Source organism: Copadichromis virginalis, linkage group LG2 (genome assembly GCF_057382275.1).
Source record: "Copadichromis virginalis isolate Kocher_CV1m ecotype Utaka linkage group LG2, C_Virginalis_male_GT1.1, whole genome shotgun sequence".
Taxonomy (NCBI): Eukaryota; Metazoa; Chordata; class Actinopteri; order Cichliformes; family Cichlidae; genus Copadichromis; species Copadichromis virginalis.
The window spans coordinates 33775991-33793597 of record NC_140619.1 but is presented as its reverse complement, the minus strand read 5'-3'; the positions used below and the strand labels follow the sequence as shown (position 1 = coordinate 33793597).

The window sequence follows — 17607 nt, the reverse complement described above, 5'->3', positions numbered from 1 at the left end:
GAAGGTCGTAAACTATAATGATTTATTACTATACATATAAGAAAGTATAAGCAGCTTTTAAAACTTGAAGCTATTTGACTATTAGCGTATCACATGTGACAACTAGGATATGTTCCACTCTCATCCCCGCCTTCCACCCACCCCAAATCCTGAATTAGACGGATAAGAATCCAGGGAGAAAGAAACTGGATGGATGGCAAACACAGCTGCTTTCATTTATTTACCCTGCAATTATTCTAAAGCATAATGTTTAGTGGAAATAGGTAGGTAAATGTCAGCAACACTCCAAATGACAGGAGGCGTAATCAGACAGAGCAAATGCAGGCTTCTGTGTGGGTGAGCAGCATCTCTCATGTGTGCTGTTTAGCTATAGAGTTACATGCGATAGAAGGGATAAATGCTTAAAGACTTCGCTTGGAATACAAAGATCGTCCTTTGATATGTGCATTCAATAAGACTATAGAGTATAGATTTCACTAATGCAGGCATTGGATTATAGTATTCAACTCTATGCAATGTATCAGTGAAGAAAATAGCCACATTAACATTATACACATTATATCTCAAAGAAAAGCACTCCTCAAAGTAATCAGATTACTGCTGCCATATCTTCTTATTAAATTAGTCACACATTCCCTCAATATCTAATATTGTTTGAAGTCACATGACAAGACAGCATTTTACACAAAAGGTGTTTATCTAGTGAGCTTCTGAAGTAGAACAAAGACTCTTAGTTTTAAATGTAATGGAGTTAAAATTCTACTTTTCTTACAGAAACGTCAACGCAGGCAAATAAAGCTGTTCATACTGGGTCACGTGGCTTCTTATCGCAGCTCTACTCCCCATCTTGCAGAGATGATAAAATCTTGCATAGCTGCAGCTTTTAAGATGAAATACGTGCAAGTTTCAAGTTATAGCCGATGGAAAAAAAACACTTGCAGCGCATTAAAAATTCAACTTTTCTACATAAAAAAAAAAAAAAAAAAAAATCAGTTTAGGGGTCAAAACATGGGCTAAAAAGTGGAGCAGAGAAACGACCCTGCTGATTATGTGCACAGTGTGCTGCTCGGAGCGTGGGTGCTGGGGTGTTTTCTACTGCTATAGTTGGATGAACACTTGAGGAAACAGTGCATCTGTCCTCTGCGATCCTGCGCGCTGAAGTTGGACACTCTGGGAATTTTCTTGCGTCCGTTCGAAAAAACTTGGTCGTCCAATCCGTGTGCAGCTCCTGCACACTGGCTCCTCCTTCCCCTCTCCCTCTGCCTGCTCCCACATGTAACGCTATCGCTGCCTCTCTGTTGCATTGTCTCATTGGGGACGCAGCGCACGGAGTCCAGCGCTGCGGACAACTCCGGCGGACCTGCGAGCTTTAAAGTGACAGGGGAAGGAAAAATGGACAATGTCGAGCGGAAATGAAAACCTGGGATAGTATGAGTCATGGCTCGTTGAGGTGTCTTCAGTCTGCCGGTGGATTCATTAATTCCAGCCCTGTGTCAGTCAGTCAGCGGGGCTGCCTGAAGCCGCGAGGCTACACTGCACGTTAGAATGAGCCGCTATCCTTGATGTTGCGTTAAACCAAGCAGCTGCTATGTTGAAATCCCTCATTCGGACCTGTGTGGCTCTACCTGGTGCTGGACCCTAGTCCGTTCCTTCCCTTATCCCGGTGTGCGGTAACTGAGCGGTGGTCAGCGGTGCGCCCTGAGGAGGATGGCCGCCCGCCGCGGATGCGTGAACTCGCTCTGGTCGGGCACCGAGCGCGTCCGCATCGGAGAGCGCCTCAAAGCGACGCTGGCCGGAGTGATGGAGCTGGAGGTGCTCAGGTGCAAACACCTGGAGATGGTGGACGCCGCTCTGGAGGATCGACCGCCCGTTGCCGCCAACGCTGAGGATCCACGGGCGGCGGAGGAGGAGGAGGGGGGGAGAGAGACCTCGGAAAGCGGCGCAATGGATGCCGAGCATGGCTCTGCGACATCCCGCCGGCAACAGGTCAGTCAGTACGTCTGTCAGCTCACAGGTCGGATCCACAGACAGATGATTAAATATGAATGAAGGGCTGATGGTGATCTGCCAAAAAGCCAGTCCCTCTGCGACTCACTAGACAGATTTTATCGCTGCCTCGAGCGCACGGCTGTGCCGAGAGCTGAATACTCAATTGAATGTGATGGTGCCAGAGATCAAGCCAGGCATGCAGTGTGTACGTGTGTGTGTGTGACATGGAGCAAATGTCACTGAGGTCAGGAAACCGGGACCAGCTCTGGCTCTGTGCCCTGCCTCATGGTTAGAAAGAAACATGTGGCGCTCAAATCAGGTGCAGGTATTAATACACAAGCCAGCGCTGCATTTTTTGGCTCAGGACCATAAGCTCTCCAAAGGTCACTTTGGCTCTCCGTTTGCATTTACAATTACTCTGATCACATTCTAAATACCAGCCCCTCCACTTTTTGTCTAAAAAGTGCGCTGCCTATTTTTTTTTTTAAAGTGTGTATGTTCAGTGGAGTGTGACCAACCTGAAGAGGGTTAGGCTGTCTCTAAACACCCATTTAACCCCATTTCCCCAAACCTGCCCTGAAATGGATATGCAGGTCTTTTGTGTGGAGAATGTGGGTTGACATGTAGGCTGATACAGGAGGACAGGATGAGAACAGGTCTCATCCTGAGGCATGGGCCCCGGGGCCGTAGCTGGTCTGCTCCGTTATTGGTGATCTACATTTAAAGCTGAGGAGTCATCAAGATGTAAAATCGGCCAAAAATGAGATGATTAAGATGACTGTGGGTGCATCCATCAGTGTGTGTGTGTGTGTGTTTTTAACAAAACATAATAAATGTAAAATGGCAATGGGCAAGAGGGCACAGGAAGAGGATGACCAGTGTTATAAACAGAAATATAATGTTGAAAATATTAGACATGACCACTGTTTCAACTTGTTAAATTTGTCTTTTGATATTAAACAAATATTTTCTGGTTTTTGATTGTTGGTTAAAGGAGACATGCAACATGAACATCAGGCATTATATGCTAGAAAACATTGATGGATGGACATTGATTGCAATGACTGGCTTCAAGTTTAAACACCTTTTTTATGGTATTCACAGCCATCTAAAAAATAAATAAATAAAACAAACATTTTTCCAGCAACTTTAATACCAAAAATAAGCAAAAGTAATCTGAAACTTCACTGCATTGCACATGAAGTGGTGTGTTACTTTGTACAATGTGGATTATACCTGGAACATTTCCAGACTTGACAAACAGGTGATGGGTTCAGGCTGGAATTTGAGCAAATGCCAAATTTACGTTACATTTTAATGAAAATGATAAATAGTTTCAGAGCCAGGCAGCACCACAACCCACAAGTCTGAAGCATCACAGTAACCTCCACTGCACAGATGCCCAGTTTCACAAAAACAGATTCTTTACAGAAGGGATTTTGTTGTAGATACTATGTGCAGACCTGTTTTCCTCAGAACTAAAGGTTGCTGCTTTACAAACAAACTGCCCAGCAGTGCTTGCTACTTTTCACCAAATACAGTGGGGCAAAAAAGTATTTAGTCAGCCACCGATTGTGCAAGTTCCCCCACTTAAAATGATGACAGAGGTCAGTAATTTGCACCAGAGGTACACTTCAACTGTGAGAGACAGAATGTGAAAAAAAAATCCATGAATCCACATGGTAGGATTTGTAAAGAATTTATTCGTAAATTAGGGTGGAAAATAAGTATTTGGTCACCTCAAACAAGGAAAATCTCTGGCTCTCACAGACCTGTAACGTCTTCTGTAAGAAGCTTTTCTGTCCCCCACTCGTTACCTGTATGAATGGCACCTGTTTGAACTCATCATCTGTATAAAAGACACCTGTCCACAGCCTCAAACAGTCAGACTCCAAACTCCGCCATGGCCAAGACCAAAGAGCTTTCCAAGGACACCAGGAAAAGTATTGTAGACCTGCACCAGACTGGGAAGAGTGAATCTACAATAGGCAAGCAGCTTGGTGTGAAAAAATCAACTGTGGGAGCAATCATCAGAAAATGGAAGACATACAAGACCACTGATAATCTCCCTCGATCTGGGGCTCCACGCAAGATCTCATCCCGTGGGGTCAAAATGATCATGAGAACGGTGAGCAAAGATCCCAGAACCACACGGGGGGACCTGGTGAATGACCTGCAGAGAGCTGGGACCAAAGTAACAAAGGTCACCATCAGTAACACACTACAACGGCAGGGAATCAAATCCCGCAGTGCCAGACGTGTTCCGCTGCTGAAGCCAGTGCATGTCCAGGCCCGTCTGAAGTTTGCCAGAGAGCACATGGATGATACAGCAGAGGATTGGGAGAATGTCATGTGGTCAGATGAAACCAAAGTAGAACTTTTTGGTATTAACTCAACTCGTCATGTTTGGAGGAAGAAGAATACTGAGTTGCATCCCAAGAACACCATACCTACTGTGAAGCATGGGGGTGGAAACATCATGCTATGGGGCTGTTTTTCTGCCAAGGGGACAGGACGACTGATCTGTGTTAAGGACAGAATGAATGGGGCCATGTATCGTGAGATTTTGAGCCAAAACCTCCTTCCATCAGTGAGAACTTTGAAGATGAAACGAGGCTGGGTCTTCCAACATGACAATGATCCAAAACACACCGCCCGGGCAACAAAGGAGTGGCTCCGTAAGAAGCATTTGAAAGTCCTGGAGTGGCCTAGCCAGTCTCCAGACCTCAACCCCATAGAAAATCTGTGGCGGGAGTTGAAAGTCCGTGTTGCTCGGCGACAGCCCCAAAACATCACTGCTCTCGAGAAGATCTGCATGGAGGTATGGGCCAAAATACCAGCTACTGTGTGTGCAAACCTGGTAAAGACCTATAGTAAACGTTTGACCTCTGTTATTGCCAACAAAGGTTATGTTACAAAGTATTGAGTTGTATTTTTGTTATTGACCAAATACTTATTTTCCACCCTGATTTACAAATAAATTCTTTACAAATCCTACCATGTGGATTCATGGATTTTTTTTTCACATTCTGTCTCTCACAGTTGAAGTGTACCTCTGGTGCAAATTACTGACCTCTGTCATCATTTTAAGTGGGGGAACTTGCACAATCGGTGGCTGACTAAATACTTTTTTGCTCCACTGTATGTTATCTCCGGATTGTTTCCATGGTCTGCTGTGATATGAAACAATGCCGTCGACAGCTACAGGAATAACACTCGTTCTGAGAAAGTAACAAATGCTTCATCATGGTGGCTTTACACAACCTGTTATTACACTGTGAATATGTGTTCCTGATACCAGTGAGCGGTATTAGTCAGCAGCCTGCAGCATATTAATACATGTTCTGTTTAAGCCAGGCTACAGCTGAGGTCACATCTGCAGAATATTGTATTTATTTATTTTTGACAGAGTGAAATGAAATTGTATCCCCACAAATAGTCTGCAGAGGAGAAGCGGAAAACACTTGAAATAAAAAGTGATGGGAGAGAGCTTTTTTGCAGTCCCATCTGAGAGAGGGCATCCGCATGGAAGCGCTTCTCATAACGTGCCGCCTTCCTCACCACCCACCCACCAACATCTCATCTGTAGTTCCTCCCGTGGTGCTGAGAAATCCTGTGGAGAGGCCGAGCAGCATTGCTCATTCTCACCTCTGAAGGGAGCTGCCGATGTAGCAGAGCAAGCAGGCTGGCACGCTGCCCTTTGCCCTGGCTGGCCTTCACCAACACACACACACACACACACACACACACAGTTGTGTTTTCATATCCTTATGGGGACATCTAATTGACATAATGCTTTCCCAGCCATAACCATAACCACAAGCATAACCTAAATGTAACCCTGACACTAAAACCACATTTTGAGCCTCAAAAATGCCTACAAACTCGTGGGGACATGCATTTTGTCCCCATAAGGGTTCTTGGTCCCCACAAGTGTAGTAACGTTCCAATTTTTGGTCAAAACAAAGATATGTAAACATGGTACGCACACACAAAACAACATTTGCATAAAAGGGAAACAAATTTCTGTCTTGTTGCGACATGTAGCTGCAGATGGAGAGAGAACGAGGAAGGGAAAGTTGACGGTTACCTACTGCTTTGTTTACTAGAATCAACATACAGTTTTATATGTAAACCCATTATATTCATTTTCCCTGTATACACTACTCATTACTTTGGAAATCATTGGTTGTTCAGCCTTTTTTGTAAGCCAAGGATTTGGTGACTCATAGCATAATGTGCTCTACCGCAACACTAGATTTTTTTTCTTTCTTTCTTTCTTTTTTAATAAACTCTTGAAATATGATTCACATTTTTTCTCTCTAGCAGCAGAAAGAGGAGGATAGAAGCCACAACTGCGCACATCAGGGTTATGGCTGACTGTTACGGCCGTGGTGTCATCCGTGCTGAAAAATGCAGTTTAAAATGAGGGAGTATTTTAAAGAATGTCGGCTTTTGAACAAATGTTTTAAAAAAAACAGAGCAGTGGTTCTGTAGAATGGACAGAAAACACATTTAATTTGCATTAGTACTATGAATAATTCAGATCTGCGCAATCTGTTGTATGGAGAGAACAAGCTTTGAGTTACTGAAACGACATCTAATCTGGAAACTAGAAGAAACATAACTTTTTGCTTTCGAAATGAGCATCAAATGGCGGATTCCGGCTCATTGCCGTTCAGAGTTTAAAAATAAAAATCTCCTCGCTGAACATAACACATCGAGAACAGGAGTGGGAGAAGGAGGGAATATGCTGCAGAGCTTTAATTAATTCACACGCACAGCAGAACTGCAACGATTAATTAATAGACAGGAAATTAATCAGCAGCTACTGTAATAAGGAAATCTTTTAGGACTGATTAAAGCTTGTCAAATGTGGAAATCAGCTGTCGTTTCTTGCAGAAAGCTGAATATCTTTGAGCTTCATGATTAAGCGCAAACAGCCGGTGATACTCATATAACGCTTTTCTACTCACATTAAACACACAGAGTGCTTTCTTACTACAAGCTAGAGACGAGCAGGTTGATCCAAATATCAGTAGTATCGATACCAATGATACCGGTATCATATCGATACTAGCGCGACAGAATCGATACTTTGTTTCTATCCTCTAAATTACTTTAAGTTAATAATTTAGCCTGCCTTTATAAGTTTAAACTATAGGTATGGGTACTGATATCAGTCATACTGGACCTGTCTTTACTTGGCAGTATTGAACAGCACTGCTACAAGCCTCAGTCACATATTCACGTTTCTTTAAATCAGGGGTCTCGAACTCCAGTCCTCGAGGGCTGGTGTCCTGAAACTTTTCCATGTGTCCCTGTTGCAACACACCTGAATACCATTAGTAGGTCAATAGCAAGACCCTGTAGAACGTGACTGCATGCTGAAGTGACAATTCAGCCATTTGATTCATGTTACAGCAGCTCATGAGTGAATGAACATGGTGCAATAAAAGTACTGTTAGAAGTAAAACACTTACATTTACTTACATTTACTTGAGTAGGGTTAGAGGTTGCCACTTCAGCATGCAGTCCAGTTCTATACTCTTGCTAATGACCTACTAATTGTATTCAGGTGTGTTGCAACAGGGACACATGGAAAAGTTTCAGGACACCGGCCCTCCAGGACTGGAGTTCGAGACCCCTGCTTTAAATGATAAGCACTTTTAACCTAACGTTTACACACTCACACTCCGATGGACACATCAGGGGTTAGTCAGCGTTCAGTATCTTGCCCAGTAATGCTCATGTTGGATTGAACCACCGACCTCCTTATTAGTAGACGACCTGCTCAATCATGAGTCGATAAATCGATAACTGATGGGAATAATATTCAGATAAGGTCCTAATGAGAAGTGTTTACATTGCCGTGTGCGCGCTCATTGAAGGAAGGCTGTCTTGAAATTAGGTTTGGGAAGCATCATCTTACATGGTGAGTCATTAGCCCCCCTCACTTGTGGAGTGACAGCTTTCATCTCCCCCCTTTTTGTGCCTCGGGGTATCTCCAAGTAAAACAACAAAAGTGTGTAACATTGATAATTTTTTCAGGATGATCCTGAAAGCTGAGTGAAGATGAAGATTCACAGTGTGGGCTGTCTTTACATTTCAATGCCATATTAATAATGTATGAAACAATAAATAGACCACCGTGCGAGTTCTTCACACCGATCGCTCGCGCCGTCCCACACTATTTGACCAAATTATTCTGTCTCGACAAGCCAACCGCTGCAATTCGTTCTCGCTGATGACATAATGCACCTATTAAGAAGAAGTGTATGGCTTGTGCAGTCGCTGCAGCATTATTATCCCATCGACCCATACATTTTCTATGTGCACCCCTCCCTCACATGCAGGACTATCATATTACAGAGCTCTGAGCGAACCATCACCCGTCTCTCCAATGATTTGATCATGTGCTAGTCACTGTGTAACAATATATCCCGTAGCGTGCAAGGCCTTGTGTTGCTGGCACGGATTTGTTGCAGATATTTACCCTTTCAGGAGACTTTTAAAAAACGCGTTTCACATCGTTGCACAGGCAGAATAAGTTAATGGTCTTTTAAAAATGTCGAATTTTTCAGATCATACATGTGAGAGGAAGTCGCGTCACTATTGGACTGCATGTTTGTATGTGTGTGTGTTCAGGCTGAGGATTGAGTTAAATATTTCGCCAGGCCTGTTGTGCTGTTGTGGGTCTGTGTGGGAGGAGAAGCGAACGCGAGTTAGAGAGCGAGCAGCTGTAGCTATGGTGAGTAGAGGGTGGCTGGCTCGAAGGATATTATAGCAGAAGGAGGAGGGTTATTTGTTAAGGGGCCTGTGGGGGAGGTGGGGGTCCTTCAAGATGCCCCCCTCTCTCGCCCGGCAACCGCCCACCCCCCCTTCACCTCACCTCACTCTCCCTTCACCGCCTTCACTCACTCAGTGACTCACTCCGCTATTTCTCTGTCTCTTTTTTTGTCCCTCGCACTTAGTTTTGGTCACCCACTCAGCCACGACTCGCTGTAGATTCACAGGGAAACAAAAAAAATAAAAAATAGTGAGGAGGGGGACAGGATCTCACTGACCTGAGAGGGAGAGATAAGCCGAAGACTGGTCAAAGTCTGAAACTCTCACACAGTTTCCTTCCTTCTCTCTTTCCTCCACAGTCCATCCCCCTTTTTACCTTCTGCCGCTCTGGCAGCTCTTTGTTACGTCATCTGTCTTCTCCCATTATCCTCTGAATCCCCCTCCTCTCCTGTCACCCCAGTGAGTCACTACCTGTATTGTTTCCTCAGTAACCACAGGATTGATCAGCAGCACCACTCACAGTGTTTCTGTTGTTTGGGCCTGATCACACTAATGCAGGGGCTTTTGGCTGCAGTCCTAAAGGGATGGGTTGGGGATTTGGAAGAGGGTGAAGGGGGGGTTACTCTTCTGCCCTCTTACTAATCTGGAAAATGGAGGCACTTTGCTAACTTGATGGGCTGATTGTTATTCTTGTTCTTGTTGTGCACAAGGCCTCATTTCTGACTGTTCCAGTAAGTGTGGTGTGACGTTGCTGGAGCATGTGGCTGGTAAATGATATTGTGAATGCACAGCCCTTTCACGCGGGTCTGGACCAAAACATGCAGAGGGTTAAGCTGTGTTTTTAAAGCAGTATCCTTATTGTCACTGGTGGAAAGTATACTTGAATGCTTAATAACATCTAGAATACTTTCTTCTTCTAACTTACTAGGTTTCCAAGGAATATATTGTAGTTTTTTTGTAACAACACTGTTTTTATCCAACCTTTTTCAGGGTTTTCTTTTTTTTCATATTCAGAAAGTTTTGACCTCTGCATGCTTTTTATTCTCCCCCACGCATCTATCAACTAGGTAAACTTGAGTATTAATCTAATTAAATTATTCTTTATGAAGCTTTATGGTAAATGAGCTGGCTCCTATATAGTGCTTTTCTACTCTACCCCTTTCCCCGAAGGTGCTCTATTGGATTGAGATCTGGTAAGTGTGGAGGACGTTTGAGTGAATTTATGGGTGATGGTGCACTGTCTCATAAAGGCATGAACATGGTCAGGTAGGCTGCGGTGTTAAAATGATGCACAAAAAGTGCCAAGAAGATATCCTCCACACCATCACACCACCACTAGAAGCCTAAACGATACAAGGCAGGGTGAATCCGTGCTCTCACTCATTGTGCGAAATTTGGACCCTACTATCCAAACAGAGCAGAGGCAGAAATCTTTTGACCAGACAGTGTTTTTCCAATCGATTGCTGTTCTATTTCGTGAATTGGTCCAACTTAGAGCCACAGTTTCCCGTTCTCGGCTGACAGCAGTAGCGCCCAGTGTGGTCTTCTGCTGCAGCTGCAGAACACACTGGATGTGTTTTGTGTTCGGAGATGCTCTTCCGCATACTTTGGTTGTAAGGAGTGGATATTTGAGTTACCGTTACCTTCTTGTCAGCTTGAAGCAGTCTGACCATTCTCCTCTGATCTTTTACATCATCGCAGCATTTTCTCCCAGGGAACTACTGTTCGCTGCATATTTTCTCTTTTTCAAACTCTTCTCTCTAAACCCTGGAGACGAAAGTGCTGGATAATCCCAGTAGGTCAGCAGTTTCTGAAATAATGAGACCAGCCTGTATGGAATCAAAAACCGTGCCACGTTCAGAGTTCCCTAAATCACCTTTCTTCCATTATTCTGATGCTCAGTTTGAGGTTCAACAGGTTGTATTAACCACGTCTGCATGTCTAAATGCACTGAGCTGCTGCCATGCAGTTGGCTGATTAGATATTTGTGTTAACAAGTAGCTGAATGGATGCACCTAATGCAGTTTCCATGGCTAAATATTAGCCAAATATATACCCATGAGAGCTGATCTTTAATCTCTAGTTTTCCTTCCACTGTTTCTTATTGATGGTTGGTGGTTCAATACCTGAGTCCTCCAGTTGGATGCTGGAATATGCTTGGGAAGAACTTTAACTTGCCTCCCAAAGCATCCATTTCTGTATGAATGTGTGTGTGAGTGTGAAGTGTAGCTTGTTGTGTTTTGGGAAGCCAATAACAGTAAAGATAAGATAAGATAAGATAACCTTTATTAGTCCCACACGTGGGAAATTTGTAAAGCAATTTATTTAGATAGCAGTCCATCCATTTACTTCATGTTTGCTGCATTCATATCTTAAGTGACAGTAAATCAATATACCCAACTTCTGGTAAAATCGTGTTGTTATTCGATCACTCTTGTCAGATTTGCACACTCCTGCTGTATGCTATGCATTTTCAGTATCTAACCTGCAACTGAAGAACAAATGCATAAAAAGTAACGTTATTTTATGCTTGCTAAGTTTTAGGCCTGCAAAGAGCAGTTTAGTAAAAAAATCTCAACAGCCAGTATGTTTAATATGAGTCATGTTTTTTTCCAGTTGTCCACTGACAAACATTTTGATGACGATCATGTGTCATTTTGATTTTTTATTGTGGTTTTAACCCTTACTTCCATTTTATCTGTGTGAATGAATCATCCATCGTCACCTACTGTTCTTCTTTTCTTTTTAGGATCCTTCTCCCTCTGACACCGCCTGTCAGAGCAGCCCAGAGGAATGCGGGGGTAATTCAGGGGACGGGACAGCTCACCTCTCATCGGGCAGAGGGAGTAGCTCACGTTGGTCCACTCTTTCCTGGGATGCCCCCTCTGACTTGCTTTCTCCTCCAACCCCGGATCTTAATGGTATGATCCCCCTGGACAGCGACTCCAGACCTAGTTCAGGTAATTACACACCTGAACACCTCTTTCGGGCGGTTTAAATGTCAGACGGCTGAGACAACGGCGCTGAGCTGTCCAATGATCCAACAGTTTCTCACCTCCTGATAGAACTACAGCTCACCTTGAGAGAATTTCCATGAAACATTAACCACGTCTCTTTTTTACTTTTGTTTGCTTGCACTCTGTGTGACTCGGCACTGACTCACTCAGTTTGTCTCTTGCTGTCAACATTTTTTAGCCTCTCCTCAAACTCTTATCCGTTCTCTGCTTCCTCTGAAAGCTTTTCTTGGCCAGGTATAGACTCTCACCCACTTTTCAATCCACTATTATTTATGCTCTGGAAAATCTATCAAACCTAAAGACATGATAATATATAGAGAGATTTTCTTTTAAAATCAAAATGATTTTTATTTGTCCATTCTTTAGTCAGTAAAAATGTAATTTCAGGATAAGTCTAAGTGTTCATGGCTCACACTGCATGTCTAACAGTGGTTTCTGCACTGTGACGCTTTTCTTTTGGAATTTTTACGAGGTTTGAGTTTCTATAGGTGATGGTAGCTTGTTTTTACTGACTCACCTATTTATCCGAATGCAGAAGGGATTGTGAATCTTGTGGAAGCACTGATGTCTCTGCTCTGACTCATAAACCGTGGCCTGAGCTTCATCTAAGTCACAGTAAGAGACAAAGAGTATTTGACTGCTAACAGTGCAGGCTGACAAAAGCAATCGAACCTTTGAATCAGCTGTTCCAGTTAAGGTGATGAGATTGGAAATGTGGACTGTAGGGGTGATTCTCTTTTTAAAGAAGGCCATAAATATCAAAGTCTGCTCATCTTAAGAAAGATTGATCGCTGGGAAGCATACTGCAATCATATACCTCCATGGGGCTTTAGCAGAAATGTTTTAGAAACGCAGGGAGCTTTAAAAGATTGCAAAAGGTGTTCTGAAGATCTGGGTGTTCATTAATCTATAACACGACTACCTAAAAATGGATACAATTCAAGGCCGCTGCTACTTTTCAAAGGAGTGGGCGTCCTGTAAACGTCACAGTAAGAGCACAACGTACAAGCCTGAACGAGGTGAAAAAGAATCCAAGAGTAACAGAAGAGCAAAAGAGAGGCAGTATGCAGAAATCACTACAGGTTAATGAGTGTTCATGGAAGTAGTGGGAATCATGAGGGAAACCACCACTATGCAAAAGCCGCTATTGTTTGCCACGGCGTTTTTTGAGGCTATGCTCTGTGGACAGATGGGGCAAAATCTGGTTGTTTGGAGGAAAATTGTTACCACACACCATGATTATAACTTCATCCTAAATGTAAAGCAGGATGGAGGAGTTTCACAGCTTTGAGACACACATTCAGTGAAGGAACATTGAATTAAAGTGATTTCTTGAGCAGTTACAGCCCAGGAAAATATCTAATAGAGTTCATTAAGAGGTGGATTTAGTTAATAAATCTACAGGTTTGTTTACTTTTCCTGTCAGTCACTGTCAGATACCTCTGTGTATTTAATAAAAGGAAGATAACTACAGTTTGTGTGTTATCGGTTTAGTCGAGTTATTTTCTCTATATGGAGTCTATCCGAGAGGTGCAATTCACCTAAGGCCAGTTTAGAATTGATAATTAACCTGAATGTACATCCTTGCATGGTGGAAGGAAGCTGAACCTAGAAGGAGGAGAGGAGAACATTCAAAATCCACAAAGAAATGCCTCTTTTACAAATGTCCGTGTCTTTTTTTCAAGGTTTCTATTCAGTGAGCGGCAGCTCCCTGTCAGACTCTTGCTACTCTGTGTCCAGCGACGCAGCCCATGGAGGACCGGTGGCCCCTGCCAGGCCCCTGAAGCTGTGGGAGCAGGTTCCTGCGTGTGCTGACAACACTGACCTCCTGTGGCCAGAAGGTGCAGTGCAGCTGCAGCAACCTGTACTCCAGGACAGCCAGGAGGACGCTGAACCAACAGAAGAGACGCCCGTTTCTGGTGAGTTGGTGCAAACAATAGATCCCTATCTTGTAAATCAGTCCATGTAGATATGAGGTTTCAACTGTAAGTGAAAATACCTCGAAATGTCCACTGAAGTCTAAAGTTTTTTTTTCTCTCTGTCTCTTACAGTCCCAAATGACCTTGAAGCAACTGGTCTGACCTTTCTGTCTGAACTTTGTTCAGGACTTGGCGATTCCCTGATTTCTTTCATCCTCCCGCTCCTCAACCCTTCATCCTCCTCCTCCACCTCCTGCTCCCAAAATTCAAAACTCCAGCTTGACTCCCGCTACTGCACAGACCTGATGTCCCGTCGGACCAAAGAGGTTTACTCATACCCAAGCCCACTGCATGCTGTTGCCCTCCAAAGCCCCCTCTTCACCACCCAGAATCAAGAACAGTCAGCCTCTGTGAGCCCTGAGGGACCCCAGCATGATGAACCCACAGAGTCAAATGCTGACACAGCTCTGCCTCTCCAGCCTCAGCAACCTCCCACTCCACCCTCCTTCACCCAGTTGGAGCAGTACATCTCTCGTCTGGCTCGCCAGTACCACAGTCGGGCAAAGTCCACCTCTGATCTCACCTCACCTGCCACCCCTGGGCCAGTAACACACAGAGGCCTTTGCACCCCTGGCAAAACTCACGGATCCACCCAGTCTCTTTCTGCCTTCGAGAGCCGCAGCACACCCTCCACCCAGCCAGGCGTCAACATCACACCCTCTAAGTCACTGCTAGGGAACTCAGCCAGAGTCAGCCTTAGCACCACCGGAAAAAAGGGCACCAGGAATTCAATCAACCTGGGAAATCTTCCTTCAGCCACCGGAGAAGACTTAAACATAAATCTGCATCTAAACCTCAACTTGAACCTGACTCCCGGTTTAAATTCTGGTCATGGGCTAGTGGACAATCCCAGAAACGGAGCTCTGAGGAGAGACTTTGCGGCCAATTCCACCGCTTCTGCCTCATCACATTCTTCTGCTACACCCACCCCAGCAATGAGACCTCGTCCTCGCATTTCAACTTGTCCAAGCAGCCTGAGCCACCGCAGCTCCCTTGAGGTCCCACTGGGGTCTGGAGCCAGCTCTGGGTTTGGCTCATCAGCTTTCTGTCGCTCATTAGACTGGAGCAGTGGTGCTCCACCTGAGGCTGGACAGCCAGTGTTTGGCACAAATGCAGGATCAGCTCCCGGATCTCAGCGCAGCAGCTTGATCCAGGAGTCCAACTCCAGTCCAAAGTTAAGTGAAGACTCGCCCATGGTGGAGGAGATCTCCCGCCTCTCTGGCCTGTCTCGAGCTGTTGTAGTTGGACTCATGGAACAAGGCGTGGAGCTAGATATTGACTGCTTCCCAACAGATACTGCAGGTGAGATGAGAAGCCACACTAAAACTCACCTGACAGCTCAAACAGATCAGTCACATGACTATACTAGACTGACAGACTTGAATCCCCAGAGACCAATACAGCTGTCTCTCAGTGTCACTCATTCTCCACAGTCTCAGTCCAGCCTCACCCCTCCTCTCTCACACTCCAGCAGCCCCATACACCCCTACCAATCCATGCACATTCCCTCCTCCCACTACTCCTCACACTCCCACTACCAACAGACACCTGACCTTCCTTCCTCCACAGCCTCCTCACCTGCCTCCCGTCCTACCCCAAGAGGTCGCTCACCTCCACGCCCTCTCCAACCATCCCCCCTGGGTGCGACTCCCCTCTCTGTTTTCAGACGAGATGCACCATTCCAGTGCTCCCTGCCCCGCACCAATACCAGGACCTCTCCTTTTGAGCATGGCGGGATCCAACCAAGAGGAGGATCACTTCGGCAGAGCAGTGGAGGAGGCGAGGGCAACAGCAGGCAGAAGAGGGCGGAGGGTGATGGGCTCTACAGAGGAAAACATGCCTCCCATAAGCTGATCAGGGCAGCAACAGTTAGCAGTTATGCAAAGAGAGAGGACTACAGCTCAGTTTGGCGTGAGGAGGAGGAGAAGTTGCGAGCAGCCGCTCACACATCCAACAAGTCCTCCAGCAAACTCTGGAAGGGCTTTGACGGACGCCTCTGGAGCAAAGAGTCTGAAAGTGAAAGAGAGGAGATAGACAGGGCAGAGTATGGCTATGGCTGGAGAACGAACAGCGTGGGAAGCTGGAGAAGAGAGCACAGAAGGGTTAAAGCTTCTAGCAGCGGTGACAAAAGGCCTAAAGTAGACAACTCTCCTGTCTTCTCAAAGAAGAGAGGTAAAGATGATGGGGAGAGACGCAGCTCAAGCCTCAAGCTTTCCAGGCGGGCTCTGTTCAGGAGTGAATCCCAGGGCTTGCTGGTACCTCGGAACCACAGCGAAGAGCCCACAAAGCGGCCACACTGGGTCTCCTCCTTGGACGTGGGGCATGGTGGCATGGGAATCAGAAAAGACGAAGGGGTCAGACTACTGAGAGCGAAGGAGGAGGACAAACGGCTGTCTTCCACCGCCAGCCTCTTTAACCTCTCTCGTTCTCAGAGCCTAGAAGGCAGCTGCCATTCACTCTCTCCTCTCTCCTCCCCTTCATTTTCTCCTTCTCCACCTCCACGGCTGCCCCTTCAGCGCTCCCGATCACTGAGGGATTTGGGAAGGAAAGTGTTTGGTTCAATGAGGTCGCTTAGTCTCAAACAGAAATCATCCAGGAAGTGACTGCTGTACAAAAAAGTGAACTTCATCGTTTGCGTTGTACATTCAAAAATACCAGTGACGATTAGTAATATTTGATGTTTAAAATAAAGTACCAATATTTGGATTTTTATGACTGATCTGATACACTGGCTATGAGATATCCACTGGTCCTTTCACTCATCTCCAGTGTGTTGAAGTTCCTCTCAGGCACATCAGGTCTGTGAAGTTTTAGTCTTGGGTCACTTCATTCATTCTAGTAATGTTTCTTTTGTAAAACTAGGCATATACGTTTTTAGAACCTTCTCAAAAAGTATAAAATAAATGCGAACCTTCCCCAAACACGATATTTAGTATATATGGAGCACTTTAAAGCTCAGAAGTTTTTGTATTAGAAAACCATGTAATGTAAATTGTGCACACCGCAGCAGCAAGAAAGAGGTGTAAGATGCAACATGGCCCACAGAGAATTGTAATACTGCTTGTCCATTGATGTGGTACCGGTCTGCAGCTAGTTCTGCTTTGGTACCTTTTGAGTAGCAGTCTACAGGTTTATGCATTTGAAGTAACTTCCACAGGAAAGAGACCATGACTGACCTAACTTATGTGAATTTCTCTGATAGCCACTAAATAATTTCAACTTTGACTCCAACAACTTTATGCTACTGTGCACTGCTAGCTATTGGTACCAGGAATACTCTATGTGTGGCAGTCCTTCTAAATTAGGCACCACATCAGTGGAAAGGAGGCATCATTGAAGGGAACATGAGTGACCTGTTATTTAGGGGTGAATGATTCTTTTTAGGCTCTGTAAAGGGCTGCAACCCTTATAAACCCTAATTTTTATCAGTGCGAATGCCATCCTGAAGAGGAACACTTCTGGGATCCTATTGTGACAGGAGAGTAGCCATTTGAAAATACTGTAGTAATAACAACTGTAAGAAGCTTCAGTGCATAATCATGCGTATGAATGTGTACGTGCACAATCCCCTTCTGCATGCTGCTCTGTGACTTGTTCAGTGATTATAGCTATTGTGAGAGTGTGATATTCCTCTTTGATCATGGGCAGTATTGCCACTGAAGTACAATCACATTGGCCAGATTATGACCAAAATTAAGCAAATACTCTTTAACTTGATATTTTGCTCAGGATTTTGAAATGAACATTGAATTAAAGTATTGATGAGTTATCCAAGATACATATGTGTCCTCTTATGGCTTATGACTAATAAAGGAAACTTATAACTGAACGTG

General features: G+C 44.7%; 1 protein-coding gene across 1 annotated transcript; it reads left to right on the top strand.

The window, feature by feature from the left end:
* The first annotated feature begins 1306 nt into the window (after positions 1-1306).
* On the top strand, positions 1307-17603 carry LOC146717805 (uncharacterized). The gene is made up of 4 exons (XM_085431200.1): positions 1307-1986; positions 11528-11738; positions 13481-13714; positions 13847-17603. The coding sequence occupies exons 1-4, from the start codon at positions 1708-1710 to the stop codon at positions 16375-16377; spliced, it is 3255 nt and encodes a 1084-aa protein (XP_085287326.1). The 5' UTR covers positions 1307-1707; the 3' UTR covers positions 16378-17603.
* The last annotated feature ends 4 nt before the right edge of the window (positions 17604-17607 follow it).

Coding starts and splice junctions, on each gene's coding strand:
- LOC146717805 (XM_085431200.1), top strand. CDS start 1,708: ATGGCCGCCCGCCGCGGATGCGTGAACTCGCTCTGGTCGGGCACCGAG. Junction 1,987..11,527: donor CGACATCCCGCCGGCAACAG/GTCAGTCAGTAC, acceptor TTTTCTTTTTAG/GATCCTTCTCCCTCTGACAC. Junction 13,715..13,846: donor AGAAGAGACGCCCGTTTCTG/GTGAGTTGGTGC, acceptor TGTCTCTTACAG/TCCCAAATGACCTTGAAGCA.